At 45.5% G+C, this 24263-nt stretch overlaps 2 protein-coding genes across 3 annotated transcripts; both read left to right on the forward strand.

Moving 5' to 3' along the window:
* Positions 1-272: 272 nt before the first annotated feature.
* Positions 273-13101, forward strand: LOC142992079 (unconventional myosin-Va-like). Its single transcript, XM_076142370.1, has 40 exons — positions 273-441; positions 1705-1815; positions 2342-2513; positions 2758-2902; positions 3021-3177; positions 3261-3404; positions 3582-3663; positions 3819-3926; positions 4056-4162; positions 4274-4539; positions 4631-4712; positions 4801-4941; positions 5064-5189; positions 5466-5549; positions 5815-5934; positions 6038-6135; positions 6282-6368; positions 6533-6641; positions 6761-6972; positions 7050-7206; positions 7613-7852; positions 7991-8239; positions 8582-8675; positions 8760-8902; positions 9134-9247; positions 9390-9527; positions 9618-9674; positions 9875-10102; positions 10208-10275; positions 10356-10430; positions 10505-10703; positions 10994-11087; positions 11178-11321; positions 11423-11577; positions 11660-11749; positions 11845-11995; positions 12114-12387; positions 12500-12674; positions 12761-12841; positions 12939-13101. The coding sequence occupies exons 1-40, from the start codon at positions 415-417 to the stop codon at positions 13089-13091; spliced, it is 5457 nt and encodes a 1818-aa protein (XP_075998485.1). The 5' UTR covers positions 273-414; the 3' UTR covers positions 13092-13101.
* A 1427-nt stretch (positions 13102-14528) lies between these two features.
* Positions 14529-24096, forward strand: myo5c (myosin VC). Of its 2 annotated transcripts, none has more exons than XM_076142481.1 (40): positions 14529-14670; positions 14995-15105; positions 15204-15375; positions 15474-15618; positions 15693-15849; positions 15999-16142; positions 16227-16308; positions 16429-16536; positions 16626-16732; positions 16820-17085; positions 17188-17269; positions 17410-17550; positions 17669-17791; positions 17881-17964; positions 18068-18199; positions 18347-18444; positions 18543-18629; positions 18710-18821; positions 18915-19126; positions 19215-19380; positions 19457-19603; positions 19692-19856; positions 19959-20052; positions 20144-20207; positions 20298-20572; positions 20662-20725; positions 20814-20882; positions 20980-21160; positions 21252-21345; positions 21431-21494; positions 21577-21745; positions 21872-21956; positions 22073-22174; positions 22369-22523; positions 22598-22687; positions 22774-22924; positions 23039-23324; positions 23412-23586; positions 23674-23754; positions 23859-24096. In XM_076142481.1, exons 1-40 carry the CDS (start codon positions 14644-14646, stop codon positions 24009-24011), a joined length of 5220 nt encoding a protein of 1739 aa, XP_075998596.1. In that variant the 5' UTR covers positions 14529-14643; the 3' UTR covers positions 24012-24096. The 2 variants fall into 2 exon arrangements, with proteins under 2 accessions (XP_075998596.1, XP_075998597.1); XM_076142482.1 differs by having other exon boundaries at positions 22076-22174.
* Positions 24097-24263: the final 167 nt, after the last annotated feature.

The following is a 24263-nucleotide window of genomic DNA, read 5'->3' on the forward strand; positions in this document are numbered from 1 at the left end:
AAGTGGTAATGGATACAAAGTAGCAATTTGTCTATGTATTGTAATAGTAAAGTTTATTTATGTATGTAAATTTTACCAACTAAGTTGCCAACTTTGTCGTTATAGCTGTAAGGATAATAGGATGTGTTTATTTACTGTAGAAGCTGCTTATCTTGGGATGTTGTTGAGCAGGCGTGATATACCCGTCGTGACCGCTAGGGGTCGCACGAGTCCCTTAGGAGCTGGACGTGCGTGTGAGTGTGTGTGGACGCGCAGTGACAGCTGTGCTCCAGTCTGTGGAACACCTCCCAGCGGAGAGCAGAGCGGAGCCGCAAAGCTCCGTGTCTGCCTCGAGTTTCCCGGAGTGAGAGCCGCAAAAATGTTCCCTGCGTCTACAGGAAGTTTGTGAGCGCTCAGCGGGCGACTGTGAGCGACATGGCTGCCAGTGAACTCTACTCTAAGGTAAGCGAAGTAACGTTAACTGGGCAAGATTAAGTGTGTGTGTCTGTGTGTGTGTGTGTGTGCTAGTATGTGTGTCTTTACAACTTCTATGATATTCTTCATTGCTTTTAAACTCTGCCTCCTTGTATCACTCTGCCTCTTTGATGTCTGGTGCCCCTCCACATTAAAAGCATGACAGCTATAGTTCCTCCTGAAAGAGCCTTCATGCCACTACAGCTCTAAGGGCTTAAGATCAGGCGAAACGTAAATAAAAAAACACAACAATAACCAAAAGTTAAGATGACTGGCAGTTGGACTGGACACCTCTTTCCTGTAACGTGTAGCAAGAGAGAGAGAGAGACGTTCATGACGTCAGATTGCTACAGCATCTCCATAGAGAGAGACGCCTGACGCCATACTCCCCCCCCCCCCCCCCCCCCTAATACCAGTATAATAGTGATAGTTATAGTTATGAGAAGTCTTTGTTAGAATATCACCTGTGAAAGTTTGTGACACGCCCCCTTTCTGAATTTTCTCAGTTGGATTCTATACGTTCAAGTGCAGTGGCAGTTTCCTGGTCATCCTCACATCAACGAATATCTTGAAACAGAAATACTTAAATCCAAATCCAAACTTAACTCAAGCCTCGCCTGCCCTACCTCTTAAAACAGTGGTTCTCAAACTTTTTCTTTCGCGACCCCCTTTTTCTAGATCAGAAGTTTTTCGCGCCCCCTGTAACTAAGAATGCAAGGACCTGTACGCAACCGAGCATATCAGAAATATTTTAACCCCCGTGTCTATATTGTAAATGTACATTTTGTAAATTAGGACTCACTACCTTGTAAAATAGTTATATTTGTATCATTAGCATTTGTTTATTTCTTCTGTTACTTGAATCCAGGCAACGTCATCGTCAACCCCCCCCCCCCCCCCCCCCCCCCCCCCGACCGTGACGTTCCCGGCGCCCACGTGCGCAAAAACAACAAACGGTGCCGGGTTTAATATCGTGTCCCCGGCAAGTGTACCCCACTCCCCCAGGGGAAGAAAAAGTTTGAGAACCGCTGAATTAATGTGACCCCCCCCATACACACACACACTCTGGAGTCGGCAGAAAGTGCGTTTAATCAAAGTCTTCTTCTTTCACAAATGTGCTCATGCTGACAATGATGATGATGATGTGAATATGCCTAGTTTTCAGTAGAATACCTTAATCTTTTCTTGAGGAGGGACCTCCTAAACCCCCTGCTGTCTTCCACTCATGATGCTCCCCTCTGTGTCCATCAGTATGGCCGTGTGTGGCTCCCAGATGCTGCTGAGGTGTGGAAGTCAGCAGAACTTATCAAAAACTACACTCCAGGGGATCAGATACTGGCCCTGCAACTAGAGGATGGCGCTGTGAGAGAACCGACACACACACACACACACACACACACACACACACACACACACACACACACACACACACACACATACCTTTCTGCATTCACTGGCAATCACAGCTCACAAATCTCCATGAGCTGTAGACTTATTGAAGGCAGCTGTGATGTTTGTTATACTGGGATTCCGAGTGAAGACAAACTACGTTTATGCATCAGTTGGTAACTGCAAAAACTTTTAAAGTGCAAAAAAAAGCCTCTGGAATGTTTGTGCTCTGAGATGAACATTTTCAAACTGGGATGTAGAAATGCTTGCTCAGCGCTGTTGCTACCTGCAGCTATGATGTCGAGTTCGGACACGCAGTCCAGGCATGGAATTGAGGCCGAGATGTTATCGAGTCCGAGCATGAACAAGCCCGGCTCACGTGGTTGCCAGATAGCGTTAACATAAACTGTAACTGATGCCCACTATTATGTTTTTGTGCCATTTTTCTGCCATCGCTCTCCTTATGGATAAGTGAGTTAACATCTTGAATCTTTTCTAGGCGGTGAATTACAAAATCGACCCTCAAACCAACAATCTGCCGCCACTAAGAAACCCGAACATCCTGGTGGGAGAAAATGACCTTACAGCTCTGAGCTACCTGCACGAACCTGCCGTCCTTCACAACCTCAAAGTGCGCTTTATCGACTCCAAGTTAATTTACACGTACTGTGGTAAAGAGCTTCTTCTTTGACTCACACTATCACCGTCACTGTAGACTTTGGAGTGCTGCTCGCTGTCCTCTGACATAATCTGATCTGACTATAGTGATTATTGTAGTGTAGGCTGTCCTTAAAGGAACACATACTGCTGTTTGGGCTCATAAATACACTTGAAAACGCTGAATACTGAGTGGTTACTGTTATTTTTTTGTAATGAGTGAATGCAGTACTTTGAAAGTGTATGTTTGGTTTCCAGGCATTGTCCTTGTCGCCATCAATCCTTATGAGAGCCTGCCGATCTATGAAAATGACATCATTAACGCCTACAGCGGGCAGAACATGGGGGACATGGACCCACACATATTTGCAGTTGCAGAGGAAGCATTCAAACAGATGGCCAGGTTTGCCACGTACAAAATCATGACATTTTCACTTTAAATGTAATATAAAGTGGAGTATGTATTTCCCTTTAAGCTAATGGTTTCTTATTTTGTTTCTTTGTCATCCTTTTCCTCTCAGAGATGAAAGAAACCAGTCTATCATAGTAAGTGGAGAGTCTGGCGCCGGCAAAACGGTCTCTGCGAAGTACGCCATGCGTTACTTTGCCACCGTCAGCGGCTCCTCTGGTGAGGCCAGCGTGGAGGAGAGGGTCCTGGCCTCCAACCCCATCATGGAGGTAAGACCGGCACCTTATAAAACAAAAAAGACGGAACGGTATTATGACAAAGATCATCAGCAGCCTTCGCTGTTGCTTCATAGGCATTTGGGAATGCCAAAACAACAAGGAACGACAACAGCAGCCGATTTGGGAAATACATTGAGATCGGATTTGACAAGAAGCATCATATCATCGGGGCTAACATGAGAACCTACCTCCTGGAAAAGTCTAGAGTCGTGTTTCAGGTGAGTTTGATTCTGAAATCTGTGCCTTAGATATAAACAGCATATAAGACAACATAGTTTTGCCAGTACTCTTTTAACTAATTATGCCAAAGTCTTTTTACTTAATTCAGGCAAGTATCCAGACACAACAACTATCATTGATACTACACATTTTTAATCTGTCCACACTATTTTTAGGCGTATGAAGAGAGGAACTATCATATTTTCTACCAGCTGTGTGCTTCTTCACATTTACCAGAGTTTAAAAGCTTCAAGTTGGGTACGTAACCCCCCCTCAAAAAATCTGATTCAGCACTATTTCTGTTCTAACCTCCTGTTTAATTAACTGAGTGAATGTTTTTGTTTGGAGGAGCTCTTAACAGATGATGTCATAAATTGCCATATGCCATATTTTTGTATCATTAATATCTGAAGGTTGCGCCGATGACTTCCATTGTACTAATCAGGGTCAGAGCCCAGTTATAGACGGAGTGAACGACGCCGCACACATGTGTGGCACCAGGAAGGCTTTCTCACTGCTGGGTACGGCGTCCGAGTCAATAATTATCATGTTTATGTATTGAACATGCAGTGCTGTATGCATGTAAAGTCCTTGTTTCTTGTGCGACTGACTGGATTGATGTCTAATAGTTTGTTTGTTTTGTATTTTAGGTATCGGTGAGAATGATCAAATGGCACTTTTCCAAATTCTGGCAGCTCTTCTTCATCTTAGCAATGTGGAAATCAGAGAGCAGTCAGCAGACAGATGCACCATCCTGGTAAATACTGATTATTGCTCAACTTATCCAGAAAGCCAAGTATTTTGTGTGTTTTTTTGGTGTGAGTTGCTTTTCTCAAATCCTCATTGCTTGAACTTTGATGTATTCCAGCCAGACAATAAGCACCTGTTGGCGTTTTGTGAGTTGATGGACGTGCCCCATCAAGAAATGGCCCACTGGTTTTGTCACAGGAAGCTCCAGACGACCACAGAAACGTTTGTCAAGCCTGTCCCCAAAGTGATTGCAGTCAATGGCCGAGGCGCCCTAGCTAAGCACATCTATGCCAGAGTGTTTGGCTGGATTGTTGGCTGCATTAACAAGGCCTTAAAGTCTGCAGCGAAGCAACGTTCCTTCATTGGTGTGCTTGACATTTATGGGTACGTTTTTTTTTTGGCTGTGGCTTTGTGTTTTGTCTATTCATGTTCCACACAAGATACTTCCTGTTTTAACTTTAATCATCTCTTTCAGGTTTGAAACCTTTGACATCAACAGTTTCGAACAGTTTTGCATCAATTATGCCAATGAGAAGCTCCAACAGCAGTTTAACCTGGTGTGTTTGCCTTTTCCTGCTGTTAACATCTTAATTCTGTTGTCACAATGTATAAGCAAGTGATGTTTTTGGCTTTTGCTCCCTCCAGCATGTGTTCAAACTGGAGCAAGAGGAGTACATGAAAGAGGAGATCCCTTGGACCCTGATCGACTTCTACGACAACCAGCCGTGTATCAATCTGATCGAGGCCAGGTTGGGCGTTCTAGACCTTCTGGATGAGGAGTGCAAAGTAAAATATTGTGTTTTCCACCGGCTCTGTTTTTAGCACAGGATCTCCAGCAGTCTGCGCCCGGAGGATATGAGTAATACTCCGACTAACTGATGTGCCAGCTCTTTTTTTCCTTTCCGTAGATGCCCAGAGGCGCCGATGACACATGGGCCCAGAAAATGTACAACACCCTCCTGAAGCAGAATCCTCACTTTGAGAAGCCACGATTATCAAACAGAGCGTTCATCATTCACCACTTTGCAGACAAGGTAGCTCAGATAAGCCCGGATAGAGCTCAGCCGCATGACTAATGTTTTCTAAGTGCGCACCAAGAAGGTGTAGTGTGACGAAACTATAATTGCTTAGTCTTCACTGAGTCACGAGTCAGAGGTTTCATGCTTTCACCACAAATATATGATAATTCCACCTATTAAACTAGAGCTAATCAATCTGCTTCAGACCGCGGGCCATGAATAAGACCTTTGCTCTTTTAGTGAAGAAACGTTTTCCTGGAGCAGTGCTGTGACCCGACCCTTTGTTCTCAGGTGGAGTACCAGTGTGACGGCTTCCTGGAGAAAAACAAGGACACAGTCAACCCGGAGCAGATAAATGTGCTGAAAACGAGCAAGGTGCAATAACGCCGCTTCCAGTTATTTATCAGCTCATTTCCAGACCCTCCTAAATCACAGCAGAAGATTAACATCACCATCCTTTAACCCCCAACAAATTACAGTTCATTGTGTTTTGTGTTTTGCGTTGGTCTGGGTACACACCCTAGAATTGTGCAGCCAAAACTATTGGAGGAAATACACCCTTTCAGTGACGTTGAGTTGAAAACACTGCCACCTGCTGTTCTAGGATGACATTTTAATTCACTCCAAAACTCCTTTCCAGTTTGAATTGCTGCTGATGCTGTTCCGTGAGAATGAAGCTGCAGGTTCTAGTAGCAAGCCCCCAGTTAGTGGAAGGCCTGGCCACGCACAGAGGGAACATAAAAAGACTGTGGGACTGCAGGTGAGAGTATAAGAGAGTATACTGTATTATTATACTGTGTACATGCGGTAGTGTATTGAAATACATTCTAATTCTTTCTGGATTTTCTGTTGTATTTACTCAGTTTCGACAGTCACTTCTTCTGCTGATGGACACTCTAAACGCTACGACCCCTCACTACGTCCGCTGCATCAAGCCAAACGACCAGAAAGCCCCATTCACGTGAGCAGGAGGACTTTGTTTGCTTGCTTAACATGATTTTCTGCAACACGCACGTGTGAAACAGTGGAATACTGTGCCTGTGGGAAATTGTACCAAAAATGAAAAAATCCTTTTGATAAGGTGTTTGTATGCATTCTTTTAACCAGCTTGGACCCTGTGAGAGCCGTGCAGCAGCTACGGGCCTGTGGCATCCTGGAGACAATCCGGATCTCTGCTGCAGGCTTCCCATCTAGGTAGCATATCAACAGCCGCATCTGGTACAGAGCTCAGGGCCCAGAGAACCTTAAATTAAATCCATCAGCTTGTACAAACATATACACTACTTACAGTATGTTGCAGTATGTTAGCCCATAGAACTACTAAGGTCAATTTCCGTTATTTGCCCTACATAATGCAGGTGGACCTATCAAGAATTCTTTGTTCGTTACCGGGTCCTAATAAAGCAAATGGATATTCTTGCTGATAAAAAGCAGACCTGCAAAAATGTCTTGGAAAAGCTAATAAAGGTGGGTTTGAATTGTTCAGTGGAAGCAAGCAAGAGATTCTGTCTATCTTTGATCTCTTTTGAAATTCTGTTTTATAAAGAGGCTAACATGTATCAACTTGTGCCTTTTTTCGTTCGTAGGATCAGGAAAAATATCAGTTCGGCAAAAACAAGATCTTCTTCAGGGCCGGCCAGGTGGCTTACTTGGAGAAGCTGCGTTCGGACAAACTGCGTATGGCTTGTGTCCGCATTCAGAAGACCATCCGCTGCTGGCTGGCCCGCAAGAAGTACCTGAGGATGAGGGAGGCGGCCATCACCATACAGAAACATGTGCGGGGTCACCAGGCACGACGGTGAGTGGAGACGTCAAACAACCATATACAACAAAATGGACGTAACATATTTCACTTACATGTATCTTTCCTGTCAGTTATGTTACGTTCCTGCGGTGGACCAGAGCAGCTGTTGTCCTCCAGCGTAACGTGCGTATGTGGGCGGCCAGGAGACACTATCAGAAGCAGCGGTCTGCAGCCATCATCATCCAGTGCTTCTTCAGGAGATGCATCGCCAGGCAGAAGTACCATCAGGTAATCAACTGAAACCACAGTAAAGCTAGTTTACTGCTTAAAACCAGATTTTTAAGTTCCTTTTTAAGATGACCGTGTTGAGCTTCAATTGGTTTCCAAAGTAAATGTTTATAGAATTGTTGCCATTTTTGCATTAAGATCACCGCTCTATAGCAAATATAGAAGTTACAAGCAAGCCTTTTCGTTCACCACCTCAGTTTGAATAGACTCACACTGGTTTTTATCAACTGCATTGACAGGAACCAGCTTAAGTTAAGTTTACTGCTTGACAGCCGTTGTGGAGGAAATGAATTATGAAATTGTCTGGCAGTTGGAATGTAAGAACAGTTAACGATGGACGTCATTGTTCTTAGTTTGTCACACCGATCACAGTCACTTGTTGCTGACGTTTTCGTTCCTTTGTCAGTTGTTGTATGACCACAGTGCTGTGGTCATCCAGAAGTGGGTGAGACGCTGGCTGGCCAGGCAGCATTATAGACGATCCGTGGAGGCCATTGTCCTGTTGCAGAGCTGCGTACGCCGTTTGAAGGCCAAGAAGGAATTAAAGAAGCTAAAAGTGGAGGCACGTTCTGTGGAGCACTTCAAGAAGCTCAACTTCGGCATGGAGAACAAGATCCTGCAGTTGCAGCATAAGATCAATGAGCAGGTGAGTGCTGTGTGAGTCAATGTAGAGTCATATCATTCTGAGTATGCGGTAGGGCCTCTGAAAGTCGTCAGAGGCACATGTTGTCACTGGCAGTTGTTGAATCACATGCACAGCAGTTGTGTGCGTCTCCCCCTGCAGCATAAGGAAAACAAAGAGCTCACTGAGAGGCAGAGTGTTGTGGAGAAGACCCAGGCTGTGGCCAGAGTCAAACTGGATAGAGAGATGGAAAACCTCCGCGGATCAGAGCGGGAGGCTAGAGCCACGGCGGAGAAGGTCCCCTCGCTGCTGGAGCAGCTCTCTTTCCTTCAGAAGGAGCTGGAAAACACCCGCAGAGAGAAAGAGGACGTACAGGAGCAGGCGAGGGCCTTCAAGGAGCAGACAGCGCAGGTAAGCCCGTCCTCACTGAAGGGTTTTGGTGGACTTGTTTTTCTCTGGTATTTGCCTTCTAATGATTGTTATGATCCACTCGTCCATATGGGGACTCAGATGAAACTGGGTGTCTATTTCTTGCCCCAAATTTGCAGGACAGAACTGAGAAGTCCTACGTGTAGATAATTAGAAATATCTATGATGGCCTGGCTGAATAAGCACAGGATGCAAAAGAGATATTTATTATCATTATTGTTCAATGTTGTGGGCGTTTCATGATGTTTGAATGATATTTTGCCCATCCTATTGTAATTTCTGGACTTGATAGGAACACATTCTTTTCTCTGTTCTCACAATCAGGTTGTAGAAGATCTAAATATGAAGAATAACTTGTTGAACAATGAGAACAATAATCTGAACCAGCTGGTCCACCAACAAACTCAACAGCTTACAGGTACTGCAGCGAGCCGCTTCAAACTATTACTGTTTACCACTCACGACTTAACATAAATAAACAAAGCAAACCTGTTGTTTTTAGGGATTAAAACCAATGTTGAGAACACCAAACAGCTGGAAAAGGACTTGACTGAAGAACGCTCCCGCTACCAAGATCTGCTGGGCGAGTACCTGCATTTGGAGGAGCGGAACAGAGACCTGACAGAGGAGATGGAGCCCAGCATGGTGAGGATGACTTCCCTCAGTCTTCCAATTGTAGCAGTTGTAACAGTTGAACAGTAAGAGGATAACCGAGGGAGTGAGAGTGTGAGTTAGAGCAGAGGACACGTGTTGTTATTCTGAAGAACTGAAGAGTCGATTATCAATTACATGTGATGATAATTGTGTTGTCGTTGGAACAAATGTTGGTCTGGCTATTGGTTGCTTCTGTAACACGCTGCATTCTTTCACAACAAGGGCTCAAGCAAACACGGCCACAAGAGAAAAGACTCCAATTACAGCCTGGACTCATCAGAGTTTACTCACAGCTCAGGATCTGTGGAGGGAGAAGACAGCCCAGTGCACACAGAGGTAAATACACCAGGCTATATGGAACTCTATAGCTTCTGATCCTGATGGATAATGTGGAGATTCTTTCAATGGTCCCAATACTAAAGGATCTAACAAACTAAAACGAACAATTTTCTCAGTATTTGCTGTGTTTTGTTATCAGGATGAGTCCCAGGGGTCCACGGTGGACCTGCCCGTCCTCCTGAAGATCCAGAGAAGACTGAAGGAACTGGAGCAGGATAATCAGTCTCTGCAGCAGCAACTGGATAAGAAAGAAGAAGCCCAGCAAGCAAAGGCCAAAGTATGCAATAACCACAGGGATGAGTTCAGTTGTTTTAGTATTTGTAGTTGTGGCTCACATTCACAGTTTATGGTGTGTGTTTTTTCTAAGGAGGTGGAGACGCAAAGAACTGTTGGCAGAGCTGAGCTGGACTTGGAAGCACTGAAGGTACGACTTAGTCAGTTTCATATTTATGGAGCGAGAACGCATTTTTACTCTTGAAAGAGCAGCGTTTTCCCCTCGACTGCCATCCAAAAATAATCATAAGCACCATTGGAACCGTCTTTATATACAGTAACGATACCGGAGAGTGTTTTAGAAAATCTGACAGGTGAATGGAGGCATTATTTGGTTTTCTTTCCTCTCAGCGGCACGAATTGGAGAGTGAGAACAAGAAGTTGAAGCAGGACCTGGGCGAGCTGCGGAACTCTCTGACGGGCGAGAGTAGCGCTCTGGCGCCCCCTGCCCCCGGCTCGCTGCCCTACAGCATCCTACTGGAGCAACTGGACTCCTCCAACGAGGAGCTGGAGATGCGCAAAGAGGAAGTGCTCCTGCTCCGATCCCACATGGTCCGCCAAGAAGCTCTGAAACACAAGGTGGGAACGACGACTACATTTAGAATGTGTGTTCTTTAGTTATTAGTGGTGTCATTTGAATTCAAAATACAAATGAACGTGTTGCTTCTGCGCCGACCTCTCTAGGACTCTGCATTGGGAGAAGGTGTGATATTAGATCTCAGTGATACTCCTTCGTTTCAAGATTCTGACAGGTGAGCTTTCCCCGCACTGACACCAACTTAAATCTTGGCGGATCAAGACGTCATTTACATTCTATGGTGTCTTTCCTCAGATCCGCTGACATGCATACGTTGAATGAAGACGGGGAGCTGTGGTTGGCTTATGAAGGTTTGAAAGAGACCAACAGGTAAAGAAGCACATTTTTGCATAAATACTTATTCTGTGAAATGAGTTCAACTCTAACCATCCGTCCTCCGACAGAGTTCTGGAATCCCAGCTGCAGCTGCAGAGGCAAACGCATAGCGAGGAGTGCGAGAAGCTGCGGGAGGAGGTGCACAAGGTGAAGGGGGAGAAAGAGGAGCAGCAGCAGTTCTTGGATCAGAGTCTCTCCCTGCCCGAAGACGCTCGCATCGACGCCAGCCTGCATCATGAAATCGCAAGGCTCACCAACGACAACCTGGTGAGTTCACTGACCTGGATACTGTTGGTAACCTTGATTCTTTGTTGTATCTCATATCGACGACTGTGTTTACTCCACCTCTCAGAACTTCATCAAAACTTCTTTAATGGATCTGTACCTGTAACATGTCCCTTGTATATTTTGCTATTATTTTAAGTAACAAATACAGATTAAAGATGTATTTGTAAAGTCATTTTTAAGTTGCTCATGAATAGTTGTCTTTATTTTAGATGTTAATTGGTGTTTGCACTTTACTAATTTAACATGTTCTTGTGTTTCCAAAATTCTAGGACCTCATGGATCAGAAGGGGAAACAGGACAAAACCATTTGCAAGTTGAAAAAACAACTTAAATTCCTCTTAAAAAAAGTTGAGGACTTTGAAGGTAAACACGCTGCACTGAAAGCGTCATATGTCATTTCTAACACAGAGTCCATCCCATAGTTTCTCACCCTGCTGCCTTTGCTGTGTTTAGCAAGCAGTAAAGAAAAGAGTCAAGCCTCCGTGACCAACGTGCCCGGGCGATCTGTAAACATCACCCGCAAGGAGAAGGAGTTCCAAGGCATGCTGGAGTACAGGAAAGGAGACGAGAGCCGCCTACTGAAGAGCCTGGTCGTTGGTACGCTTCAGCCTTTTGCAGTTATCTCATAAATACATACAAACGGCTTTCAAGCATGGAGGAAATAGGATCAGTATGACATCACGCTGTGATCCTCCCAGATCTGAAGCCCCGTGGCGTAGCTGTCGGCCTCATCCCCGGGCTTCCTGCCTACATCATCTTCATGTGCCTGCGATATGCTGACAGTATCGATGATGACCAAAGAGCCAGCGTTCTGCTCAACTCAACCATCAGCACCATCAAAGGGATCATTAAGGTGCAGTATAGAGTGAAACATAACTTTATGCAGATGAAGATGAAGATGCTGTTGTGATTGTTAATATGTCGCCATTCTACAGAAAAGAGGAGAGGATCTTGAGCTGGTGTCGTTCTGGTTGGCAAACACGTGCCGGTTATTGCACTGTCTCAAGCAATACAGTGGGGATGATGTAAGAGGATCTTGATTCCAGCCTTTTGTTTACATAGAAACATTTACATACATACCATGGAGTTAACTTTGGGTCTCTTTTACGCCTCTGTATAGATCTTCATCAAGGACAACACTGTTAAGCAAAATGAACACTGCCTGTCCAACTTTGAGCTGTCAGAGTACCAGCAGGTGTTTTGTGACCTGGCCATCCAGATCTACCGCCAGCTCATCAAACGCATGGAGGAGATGCTGCAGCCCCTGATTGGTGCGGAGACACAGCCACTGCCTTGGAATGATCTCTTTAGTGATAACTATCAGCTCTTAGTTCCTCAAATGTGCGACAATAACAGAAGCGTTTCCTCAAATTTGTTTCATGTGTGCAGTGGCAAGCATGCTGGAGCACGAGTCCATCCAGGGCGTCCTGGGGTCCAAGCCAACAGGCACGAGGAAGAGGAGCGCCGCAGAGGAGGCCATCACAGTGGAAATCCTCCTCCAGCAACTTGGCGTCTTCCACACCATCATGTCCCAGCACGGCATGGACGCAGAGATCATCAAGCAGGTGGTCAAGCAGCAGTTTTACATCATCTGTGCCGTCACACTCAACCACCTGCTGCTGCGGAAGGACATGTGCTCCTGGAGCAAAGGCCTGCAGATCAGGTACAGGAGAGACCTTAAAGTCCTTTTTCTTCTTTTTGAGGCAATTTATGAAGAACACGATTACGCAGATCTGGAGTGAGATCTCAAACGGCTCGTCCGTCTCTCGCTGCAGGTACAACGTGTGGCAGCTGGAGGAGTGGCTGTCTGAGAGGGATCTGGACGACTGCGGCGCCAAGGAGACCCTGGAGCCTCTCGTACAGGCCGCTCAGCTTTTGCAGATCAAGAAGAAAACGGAGGTGGACGCTGAAGCCATCTGCACCATGTGCAGCGCCCTCACCACCGCACAGGTCTTACATCACAGATACATCAGGTTCATGCACATACAGAGATGGAGGTCCACTTCTGTTGTGACGATTCTTGCTTCTCTCACCAGATTGTGAAAGTGCTGAACTTATACACGCCCGTCATTGAATTTGAAGAGAGAGTGTCGACCTCTTTCATCAGAACCATTCAAGTGAGTAGCCTGACAGTTAACGACCCAGATTACCAGTGTGTAGTGCTCCACGTCATAACGCCATTCATCTGCTTTCATCACTCTCTCTGCGATTTAGGGCCTTTTGAAAGACAGAGTGGAGTCCTCCATGTTGACGATAGACACCAAGAAGATCTTCTCCATCAGTCTTCCCTTCACACCCTCCTCCGTCGCCCTGGAGACCATCCAGATCCCCGCTAGTCTTAATCTTGGCTTCCTTGCGCGAATGTAGAGCCTTTTACCTTTGACCCTAAACCAAACCAAATCACATTTCACCAAACTTTTACATGTTGCTATGATTTCATATATGTATATCGTAAGACTACAAAAAAAGTGTATACACTGTTTACATTCCTCAGTACGTTCGCTGTTCATCCCTACAAAACCAAAGATACCATGTAAGTATTTCAGTATGTCATCTCACTCATGCTACACTTTTAAGTATTTAGTACACTGATATATATATATAGTTAGTATTTGATGATTCATTCATGAGTTTGATCTTTGCTGCTGTAATGTGTGCTGAACTACTGGCACGTTCTATTTGACTTCAGCTTCAACTATTCTTATATTTATGAACCGTTTTGGATGCTCATCTGAACTGATATTAAATTTCTTGACAGTGTCTTATTTTTGTATTTATTTTACCATTAGTATGCAGTGATCTGGCCATATTTCTGTCAGTACAAGGTGAAAGGACAATAAAAAAAATTGCATTAGACAGTTTTATTTCCTGTGTTTTTCATGTGCGTATGTTTGTCACCATCCTGTACCTCAGCAGTTCTCAGGGGTTGTGAACCAACACGGGTCTTCGAGGTGATCACATGGGTGTGTAGGGAATGTAGAAAGTTTTAATTATATTTATTATTAGTAATTAACAGGGTGGCACGTCTAATGACAGAGGAGCTTCTGCAGGAGTTTCCACCATTTTCTCCTGTGCATTTCCTCACCAGGTCGCGGGTCTTGAGATAGTTTTCCTGCTTGCTGTGATTACATCACTGTGAATGTGACACACTGACCCTGTGGTGGTTGCCAGGCGCTCGCTGAGGTTTGGATCCGGCTTCTTTTGTTGACCGGGTCCTTGATTTAACAAGCGCACCTCCGTGTGGGGCTCATATCACAAGACGGGAGGGCGGAGCCAACAAGTCGAAGTCCGCGGCAGGTGAGCCGTTGTGCGATGCGACAGCCGACCAGGAAGAGGAGAGACAGCGCCGGAAACTGGGCGGGTGTGCCTTCAAAATAAAAGCTGCAGGATTGTCGCATTTGGCTGATAATCAGATAAGATGAATCAATAATTGACGCAATTATGATAAAAGTTATAATGCAAATCGTAACAATGAAATATAATCAAATCCTAAATTGGGATGAACGCCTGCAATGAGTTTAGGAAAGATGTTATTCTTTGAAGGAATAGTAAAGTATAGAGTCATTCGCAAAAGTATCTGTTCAATGCAAAAGTCGTCCATTACGAACACATACTTCTGCATAGAGCATTAAGATGTTGATTTTTGTTTTACTTAAGCATCAAATGTAGTTTTTGAATCAGCATTGGTAATGAAAGAAAAATAGTTTCCGTTCCCTCGCCCTTCCTTCGTTTATTATTGTTTTATTTTGAAATTTGTGACAAGAAGTAGAATTGCGTTTCAGCTGACTTGATGCTGGTGCTGTGCCAATATTTGTTAGGCGACGGGAGGGAATTATTTGGTAACCTGGAAAGTTCAGCGTCAGTATTAATAACAAATCAAACACAGTAACACGACAGGTCACAACAATAATGTTGAAACATGGCTCTGCTGGAACTGTACACTGAGGTAAGCTGTTTACTTTTCTCCCGGCAGATATACTGCACAATCTGAGACATATGGAAAGTCAGGAAAGACACTACAGGGAACAGGTGGAGGTTACACCCAGTTTACTACACTTTAGGAAACTTTTGTAAAATACTATTATCTTATTTAAACGGTAAACTTTGAAAAAAGAGACGGAAAAAGTTTGATTATGTTTCCAAATGGCATGTTTGACTTTGAAATGACAGGAAATACTTGTAGTGGTGTTTCCTATAATTTTCCCCTCACCACATCATTGCTCATAATTGTAACTTGTTGATATTTAACTCTTGAAATCTGCCACCTCAGTACAACAGAGTGTGGATTCCAGATGAAGAGAATGTTTGGAAATCAGCTGAGATCTTGAGAGACTTTCTGTTTGGCGATGATGTCCTTGAGTTGCTCCTTGAGGATGAAACAGTAAGCAAAACCTTAGTAATAAATCAAATGAAGGGATTGCGATGGTGAGACGCAACAGCTGACCTGATTCTTTTGCCTGATCTGTGTGTCATGTAAAGGAACACTACTACCCTGTTGACGCAGCAAAACCAGTACTCCCTCCCCTCCGCAACCCAGACATCTTGGTGGGGGAGAATGACCTCACCGCCCTCAGCTACCTCCACGAACCTGCAGTCCTGCACAACCTCAAAGTGCGCTTTGTGGAGTCCAAAATCATCTACACATACTGCGGTACTGTTGGGAAAAGAGCAATGTTTAAACAAAAGAGGTTTGGGTTGTTGTCTGTGTGTGATCTTGGCTCAGCGTGTGTCACTTCCTCTCCCTCTCAGGTATTATACTGGTGGCTGTAAATCCCTACAAACAGCTGCCTGTCTATGGCGATGCAATCATTCATGCCTACTCAGGCCAGAACATGGGGGACATGGACCCTCATATATTTGCAGTGGCGGAAGAGGCGTACAAACAGATGGCCAGGTAAATAAGAAGTTCAGACATCACAGAAAATGCACCGTATAGTGATTAGTGACTCTTTTATTTAACCCCCTCAGAAACCATAAGAACCAGTCTATTATCGTCAGCGGTGAATCTGGAGCCGGCAAAACCGTGTCGGCTCGATACGCTATGAGGTACTTTGCTGTTGTAAGCAAGTCTGGCAGTAAAACCCGTGTGGAGGACAAGGTCCTGGCATCCAATCCCATAACTGAGGTATGAGTTTACTGGATGAGGAGCATAAAGATTACAGCCTCTCTCATCCCTCCAGCACACAGCCAACAGTTACACAATGCTTTTGTCTGTTTGAACGTCGTGATGATTTAAGACGTGATATCTGAAGCTTTGAGGCGACTCTCTGGCAGGCAATAGGGAATGCGAAGACAACGAGGAATGACAACAGCAGTCGCTTTGGGAAATATACAGAGATCAGCTTTGACAGGAAGTACCAGATCATCGGGGCCAACATGAGGACGTATCTGCTCGAGAAATCCAGAGTGATTTTCCAGGTATTTCTCATCCTGTAAAATGAAAATTACGAGTAATATTACTGCTGCTGTATCTTTATAACACTGGGATTCTGCCACTTTCAGGCAGAGAACGAACGGAATTACCACATATTTTACCAGATGTGTTCCTGTGCAGACCTGCCAGAGTTCAAGAACTTAAAACTGTGTGAGTGTTTATAAAGAGGCTTTATTCTGCAGGATTAACACACATACACACTTGTTTCATACTGACTTTAAAGACATATATGTGATTACAATTCTGCACGTTCCTTCCTTTAACCTGCAGTAAGTGCTGATAAGTTCCGGTACACCTGCATGGGTGGGGAGATCAGTATTGAAGGTGTGGATGACAAAAAAGACCTGGAAGAAACACGACGGACCTTCTCGTTGCTTGGTAACGTGATGCTGCAGCTGTTAGAATACGTTTCTCTTCCTTGTAGTTTTATGTCTTAATGATTCTGTTTCCTCACTCTGACTCTGCAGGACTGAAGGACGACTTCCAGTCACAGGTGTTCAAAGTTTTGGCAGCTATTCTGCATTTGGGAAATTTGGAAATCAGAGACTCTGGAGACGACAAATCATCCGTTCCTGTTAGTCTGAAATCTTCGTGATGAATACAGTTTTTTCGTGCATGTGCTTGATTAGATCTTAAATAATTACTGAAAATAATCTTCCAGTCTACTGATCCTCACCTGGCGGTCTTCTGCGAGTTGCTTGGCGTACGTACTGACGAGCTGGTGCGTTGGCTGTGTCACCGGCGGATCGTCCTGGTGGCGGAGACGCTGGTGAAGCCGGTACCCATGGAGAAGGCGGTGAATGCCAGAGATGCCCTCGCCAAACAGATCTACGCCCACCTGTTCGCCTGCATCATCACCAGGCTCAACAAGGTTCTACAGGTCCCAGGAAAGCAACACGCTTTCATAGGCGTCCTGGACATTTATGGGTAATATAGACACATCTGAGTGACATCATCCTGCTGCTGCTTCCCCGATTCTCTCTCCTCTTTCATTTCCGTTCTTACCTGAACTCCATCTTTTCTCCTCAGCTTTGAAACCTTTGACATTAACAGCTTCGAGCAGTTTTGTATCAACTACGCCAATGAAAAGCTCCAACAGCAGTTCAACTTGGTATGCAACGCCACCTTAATGCGTACACACACACACACACACACACACACACACACACACACACACACACACACACACACCGTCACACTCCTCTGTCAGCTCAGAGGCTTCACCTTCTTGTTGTTGTCCTTTCTGCTCAGCACGTGTTTAAGCTGGAGCAGGAGGAGTACATGAAGGAGGACATTCCCTGGACGCTGATCGATTTCTATGACAACCAGCCGGTCATAGATCTCATCGAAGCTAAGATGGGGATCCTTGACTTGCTCGATGAAGAATGTTTGGTATGTTTGGATAGATCAGATTTGAACTTATTAGTAATAATTATGATTACTTATTCAGCATTTTGTGTTTTTAAGAATTCTTTTCCTACTATAAATGCATATTTCGTACTTCCTTTAGTTTCCTCAGGGCACCGATCAAAGCTGGCTGCAAAAGCTGTACAACTACCTAGACCCCAACCCACTGTTTGAGAAACCCAGGTTATCCAATGAGGCTTTTGTGATCCAGCACTTTGCAGACAAGGTGGAGATCCTCTGCTTTATAACATCACTTTAGTCCTCACTGCTACTTTTATAAACGCTTACGCCGCCTCTATAAATGCTCCTCAACAGGTGGAGTATCAGTGCAAAGGCTTTCTGGAGAAGAACCGAGATGCCCTATACGAGGAGCTGGTGGAGGTTCTGAGAGGCAGTAAGGTAGAAGTCACTCTCTGAAACATAATCAAAGATATTCTGTTGCCTTAAAGCCAGGGTGGAGCATTTGAACAAGTTTCTATTCCTTTTTTCCACTTGTTATCAGTTTCCCTTCTTGGCCAACTTTTTCCAAGAGGAGGAGCGAAGCAGCGTGAACCGTAGAGGCATCAAAGTGAGGCCTGCCAGACCTGGAGTCAAGCCAGCCAATAAACAGCTGAGAACCTCCGTTGGTGATAAGGTGAGCAAGTTTATTCAGTCTCTCCTGAAAGGTTGAACATTCCCACCGGAGTCCCTATCCAGTATTTACCATCGTCTGTAGGTCATAACAGAATTCCTGCCTTGTACCTTAACTGCTGTCCTACATTGCGTTCATGTCTTGGTATAGTTCTGCAGCTCTCTCTACTTGCTGATGGAAACGCTGAACGCCACCACTCCTCACTACGTGCGCTGCATCAAGCCGAATGACGAGAAGCTTCCGTTCGAGTGAGTACGGATGAAATGATTCATCGGCTCTGCGTTCACCTGAGTGTTATTGAAACGTGTGCGTTTGTTTTGTGAACGTGTGTCGCTCCTGGTGTCAGATATGACTCCAGGCGGGTGGTGCAGCAGCTGCGAGCCTGTGGAGTCCTTGAAACGATCCGTATCAGTGCTCAGAGTTACCCTTCCAGGTGAGAGCTGGCTCCAATCACACTACACACTTCCACATATGCAGAGCTGACACTTGGTAATGCGCTTTGTGTTGTTGCAGGTGGACATACATTGAGTTTTACAGCCGATACAGCATCCTTATGACCCATCAGGAAACAGGCCTCAGTGACAAGAAACACACCTGCACGACGGTGCTGCAGAGGCTGATTCAGGTGAACTTCCTGACCGCTCCATCATGCTGAGCGCTCCTCTGCATTCCTCTGCTTTTCCTCTGACGTTTTGATTCGTTTCGGCTCCACTTCCAGGACTCAAACCAGTACAAGTTCGGACGGACTAAGATCTTCTTCCGAGCCGGCCAGGTGGCTTATCTAGAGAAGCTGCGTCTGGACCGACTCCGAGGAGCCTGCGTGACCATCCAGAAGCGTGTCCGCGGGTGGAGCCAGAGAAGGAAGTACCTGCGCATGAGAGAGGCGGCTATCATCCTCCAGCAATACGTCCGCGGGAAGAGGACAGTCCGGTGAGAGAGGAAGCGTCCTCAGTGTCCACCGAGCTTCACGTTCGGGTTTGGATATTAACTCTTGTATGTTTTGTTTATGAACTCTCAGTAAAACAGTGAGCGCTGCAGCTCTGAAGCAGGGCTGGGCAGCAATGGTGATCCAGAGACATTGGAGAGGCTACCGCATGAGGCAGGTCTACCAGATCGTTCGTTTGTCCTCCATCACCATCCAGGCCTTCACACGAGGATGGATGGCTCGGAAGAAGTACAAGAAGGTCTGTAAGAGAAAGAGAACATTCACTTTGATCCTAACACTGCAGCTCCATGTTTATCATTCGTATTCACCCTCAGATGGTGGAGGAGCACAAAGCCTTGGTGATACAGAAGTACGCCAGAGCCTGGTTGGCACGACGACGATTTCAGACCATGAGGCGTCTTGTGATCAACGTTCAGCTCTCCTTCAGGGTGCAGCAGCTCAGGAAGAAGATTGAAGATCAGGTAAGTGACGCATCCAGAATCTCTCAGTCAGCTGTGGCTTGTTTTGTAGAGGAATGTGTGTGTGTGAGTCCCGGTTTTGCGCCTACAGAGTAAAGAGAACCGAGGGCTGGTGGAGAGACTGACCAGCCTGGCCAGCTCTCACTCCCAAAGCATGGACAAGCTTCACAGTCTGGAGGCACAGCTGGAGAAGTCAACCAACCAGAAGGTGTCAGTGGAGGCCAAAGAGAAGAAAGCCAGAGAAGATGCCAGTGTGGTCAGTCTGGCTTCTCTTTAGTTTATCCATGAAGAAGACTTTCAGAGCTTTACTTCAGCTTCTTCTTCTTCTTCTTCTTCTTCTTCTTCTTCTTCTCTCTAGGTAATCGCTCAGCTTCAAAAGGAGTTAAGCTTGTTGGCTCTTGACAAGCAGAACCTGGAGAGAGAGTTTGACCTCTCCACCAAAGGGGTTAAAGGTAAAAGGGTGTGATGTTCATTTGAGATGCCACCTGATGTCCATGTGGTCATTTCTTTTAAAAATACGTGATGGATTTTCAACTCTTACAGACAACTTTGATCATATAAAGCGGAATCTTCAGGAGCAGAAAGAAAACGAAGCCAGATTTAGAAAGTAAGAAATTAAAATATGCAACGTTCTCTCTCTTATTATCACACCTCAGTTCTAGCCGACATCGACCATATTTGGGCTTTTTCTCCTCAGAATCGCAGAGAACAACATAGAGATCCAGAGGCAGGACCAGGAGAAGGAAGTGGAAGCTCTGAGAGAGGAGATCCGACGGCTGAAAGAGGAGCGAGTCGTCCTGCAGCAGAAGATAGAGGAGGGGAGAAACGTCAACGCAGACCTGCAGGATCAGGTCATCCAGCTCACCAAGCACGTCAAGGCCATACCTGAGCTCCGCAGGGACCTGCACAGCCTGCAGAACCAGAGGAACAACATGGACCGAACGATGAGGGAACAGTCAGAACAAGCCAAAGGTATCCATTTCTTAGTTGTTGTAGTTGTTGTAGTTGTTGTAGTAGTTGTTGTTGTTGTTGTTGTTGTGACGCCTCGAACTCCTTTGCAGCCAAAATGAACGAAATGACAAGGAAGCTCCTGGTCGGCGTTGTGGAGGAAGACGTCCTCTCAGGGTAAAGTCCAACATTTCACTGCTTCTTGTTCTGTCTCGCTCACTCTGCATCGTCGTTTTCATCAAAGCGTTCAATCGTTTCCATGCAGGCTTATTCCAAATGAAGACGAAGCTGAAGATTTGATGTCGAACTTTGACGGCCTTCAGAAAGCCACCAGGTCAACCACTTACACACCACCTAATATAACAAATGATGAATCAAATCTGCTGCGTTCCTATGTGACTGAAGCCTCTTTCTCCAATTTGTGATTGTAGAATCCTTGAAAACCACCAGAGGGAGCAAAAGGACAACTATGAGACACAGCTGGAGGGCCTGAAGCTGAAACTGGAGCATCTTCAGAACGAGAACAGCAAGTTGCAAAACCTATTCCAGGAGAAAACCAACGTCAACGAAAACATCCGCCAAGAGGTCTCCAGGCTCACCAGCGACAACTCCGTAAGCTGTTGGCGGTCATTTTGTTTCCTTTTTTTGGGGGAGATTCGTCCCTTTCTACATGAACACGATCAATACTGTCTTTGAAACGCAGGTGATACCGGAGCTGAAGCTGCAGGTTTCAGAGCTGCAAAGACACAAACAAGAGCTGGAGGTTGATTTAGAGGAGAAAACTCGAGATTTAGAAGGTACCTTTGCAGATTTCTGAAGCAGTTTGAAGCTCTTTTGTAAGCGGCAATGTTTCATTTGTTCTTTTTTGATGTCATCTCAAAGATAAAACACGGGAGATCACGAACGTTCTTCAGAAGAAGATTGCAGAGGAAAACGCACAACACAGGTAAGAACACACACCACACCGACACCCCCCTCGCTTCTCAAACGCCATCGCCATCAGTCACCTGATTTGTGCTGCATTTTAGGCATTTTAAGGAGCAAGCTGAAGAGTTGGAAGAGGTGAAGAGGGAGCTGCAAGACAAAATAGAGGAGCTACAGGAGGAGAATGAACACTTCAGGAGACTGCAGTTGATAGAGAGCGAGTCCAAGGGTCGACTGAGACAAGAGGCCTCGCGCCTAACCACTGAGAACATGGTGTGTGTGTGTTTGTGCGCCTGCGCCTGTTTGTGCGTGTACGTTTGCGCGTGTGTGTGAATACGAGAGACGTGTGTGTGTGTGTGTGCACGAGAGAGACAGTAACACATTCCGCTTCTCTCCAAGGACTTTGAGGAGCAGCTGGACAAGAAGGACAGAACAATAAAGAAACTACAAAAGCAAATAAAGAGCTTTGAAACGTCGCAAAGAGGTTAGCGCCGCCTGCTGATGTACGTGTGTGTGCATGCGTGTGTGTGCATGCGTGTGTGTGTGTGTCTAATAAACAGAACTCGTCTGCCACGTTTGTAACCTTTATTGTTTCCCAAGCAGCCAAGGGAAGGTCTGTGGACAATAATCCCAAAGATTACCTCGGAATGTTGGAATACAAGCGAGAGGATGAGTCCAGGCTCATCCAAAACATCATCCTGGGTATTCTGCCTTTGTTCTGTATCCGTCTGTACTCGTCTCATCTGTCAAATTCACTCATTTAGTTAGATTATGTCGTCTGATTTCCCCTCCGACGCATGACAATATTGTGAATCAGAGCAGGAATAAACAGGAACAATCATAACGGAATGGGTGATTGAATGTCCTGTGCGAATGTTGTATGATCTGCCTTATAGACATGAAGCCCAGAGGTGTGGTGGTCAACATGCTCCCCGGTCTGCCGGCGTACGTCTCCTTCATGTGCGTCCGCCACGCCGACTACCTGAACGACGACGCCAGACTCAAATCTCTCATGAACTCCATCATCCGCGCCATCAAAACGGTCATCATGGTGAGGTCCCGCCCCTGTCAGTGAACGCCTCTTCACCGCTCTGGATTCCTAAACACTCAATTCTTCTTTTTCAGATTCACCCCAAAGACTTTGAGATTCTGTCATTCTGGCTCTCCAACACATACCAGTTACTCAACTGTCTGAAGCAGTACAGTGGGGAGGAGGTAGGACTACTTATGGATTAACCCTTGTTGTCTGTTAATAACGCCACATTAAGTGCATGTTTTAACTTTATTTTGTTGCGCTAAAGGAGTTCATGAAACACAGCACTCCACACCAGAAGAAGAACTGCCTGCAAAACTTTGATTTGTCCGAGCACAGGCAGATTCTCAGCGATCTGGCCATACATATCTATCATCAGTTCATCACAGTCATGGAGAAGTCCCTCACGCCTGCTATTGGTATTTCACACACACACACACACACAGACACACACACACACACACAGTAGGCATCATTGTTTCACGAGCAACATGGTGTGTAAACCTTTCTGCTTTGTGTTTTCTGTCCATCAGTTCCAGGCATGTTGGTGCACGAGAGCTTACAGGGGATCTCCAGCATGAAGCCGTCGGGTTTCAGGAAGCGCTCCAACAGCATCTACGACGAGGCGGACACACACACCATCTCCTCCATCCTGCAGGAGCTCAGCGTCTTCCACTCCACCATGAGCCAGCACGGCATGGAGGAAGGGCTCATCAGACAGGCCGTCAAGCAGCTCTTCTTCCTGGTGGGCGCCACCACGTTCAACAACATCATGTTACGCAAAGACATGTGCTCCTGCAGGAAGGGGATGCAAATCAGGTCGGTGTTGTTTTGGGGAGATACTTGATGAAACAAGAAGATTTTCTGAGATGTTGAACTAAACGTAAAGCCGCTCTGGTCCTCTAGGTGTAACATCAGTTACCTGGAGGAATGGCTGAAGGAGAAGGGGCTTCAAAGCGCTAATGCTATAGACACTCTGAGGCCTCTAGCTCAGGCTGCATGGCTGCTGCAGGTCAACAAATCTACAGATGAAGACGCCAGGGAGATCAATGAGAAATGCACTGAACTCAACCCTGTTCAGGTGATTGACTCTGCATCTTACAGCTCACATTCTTTATCCTGTGACGGCAAACAACACTCACACGCTTTCATGTGTATATTTGTTTAGATTGTCAAGATTTTGAACTCCTACACGCCGATTGATGATTTTGAGAAACGTGTGGGATCTTCATTCGTCCGTAAAGTTCAGGTGAGCTCCGTTTGGGCCTGTGGATGGATTCTCAGATGTTGTTGTGAAGTTATTGGTCCATCTTCTACTCTTGCCTTTAACCCTGTTCGCCCTCTTGCTCACAGGCGTTGCTCCAGGACCGTGACGACTCCACCAGCATGATGCTGGACACGGATTATCGTTTCCAGGTCACGTTTCCGTTTTGCCCGTCGTCACAGGCGTTGGAGCTGCTGCAGGTGCCAAACAGCCTCAATCTGAGCTTTCTAACCAGGATCTGACACCAGCTTCACTACAGAATATATCAAACTGATTTAATATATATATGTGTGTGTGTGTGAAAATATTGAATACCTCATTAATATCAAATGATTTATTAAATTATTGTATAATTTTAAAAAAATGCCCATGTGTTGTATTTGTCTGCTGCATATGTACATGAGGTCAACATCAGTGTGTGTGTGTCTAAGATGTATTTATAGGCTCTATGTGTGTGTGTGTGTGTGTGTGGGGGGGGGCTGCATATGCACATG

This window comes from Genypterus blacodes, unplaced genomic scaffold (assembly GCF_046128005.1).
Source record: "Genypterus blacodes isolate CSIRO-AG114 ecotype Tasmania unplaced genomic scaffold, CSIRO-AGI_Gbla_v1 ptg000021l_1, whole genome shotgun sequence".
Taxonomy (NCBI): Eukaryota; Metazoa; Chordata; class Actinopteri; order Ophidiiformes; family Ophidiidae; genus Genypterus; species Genypterus blacodes.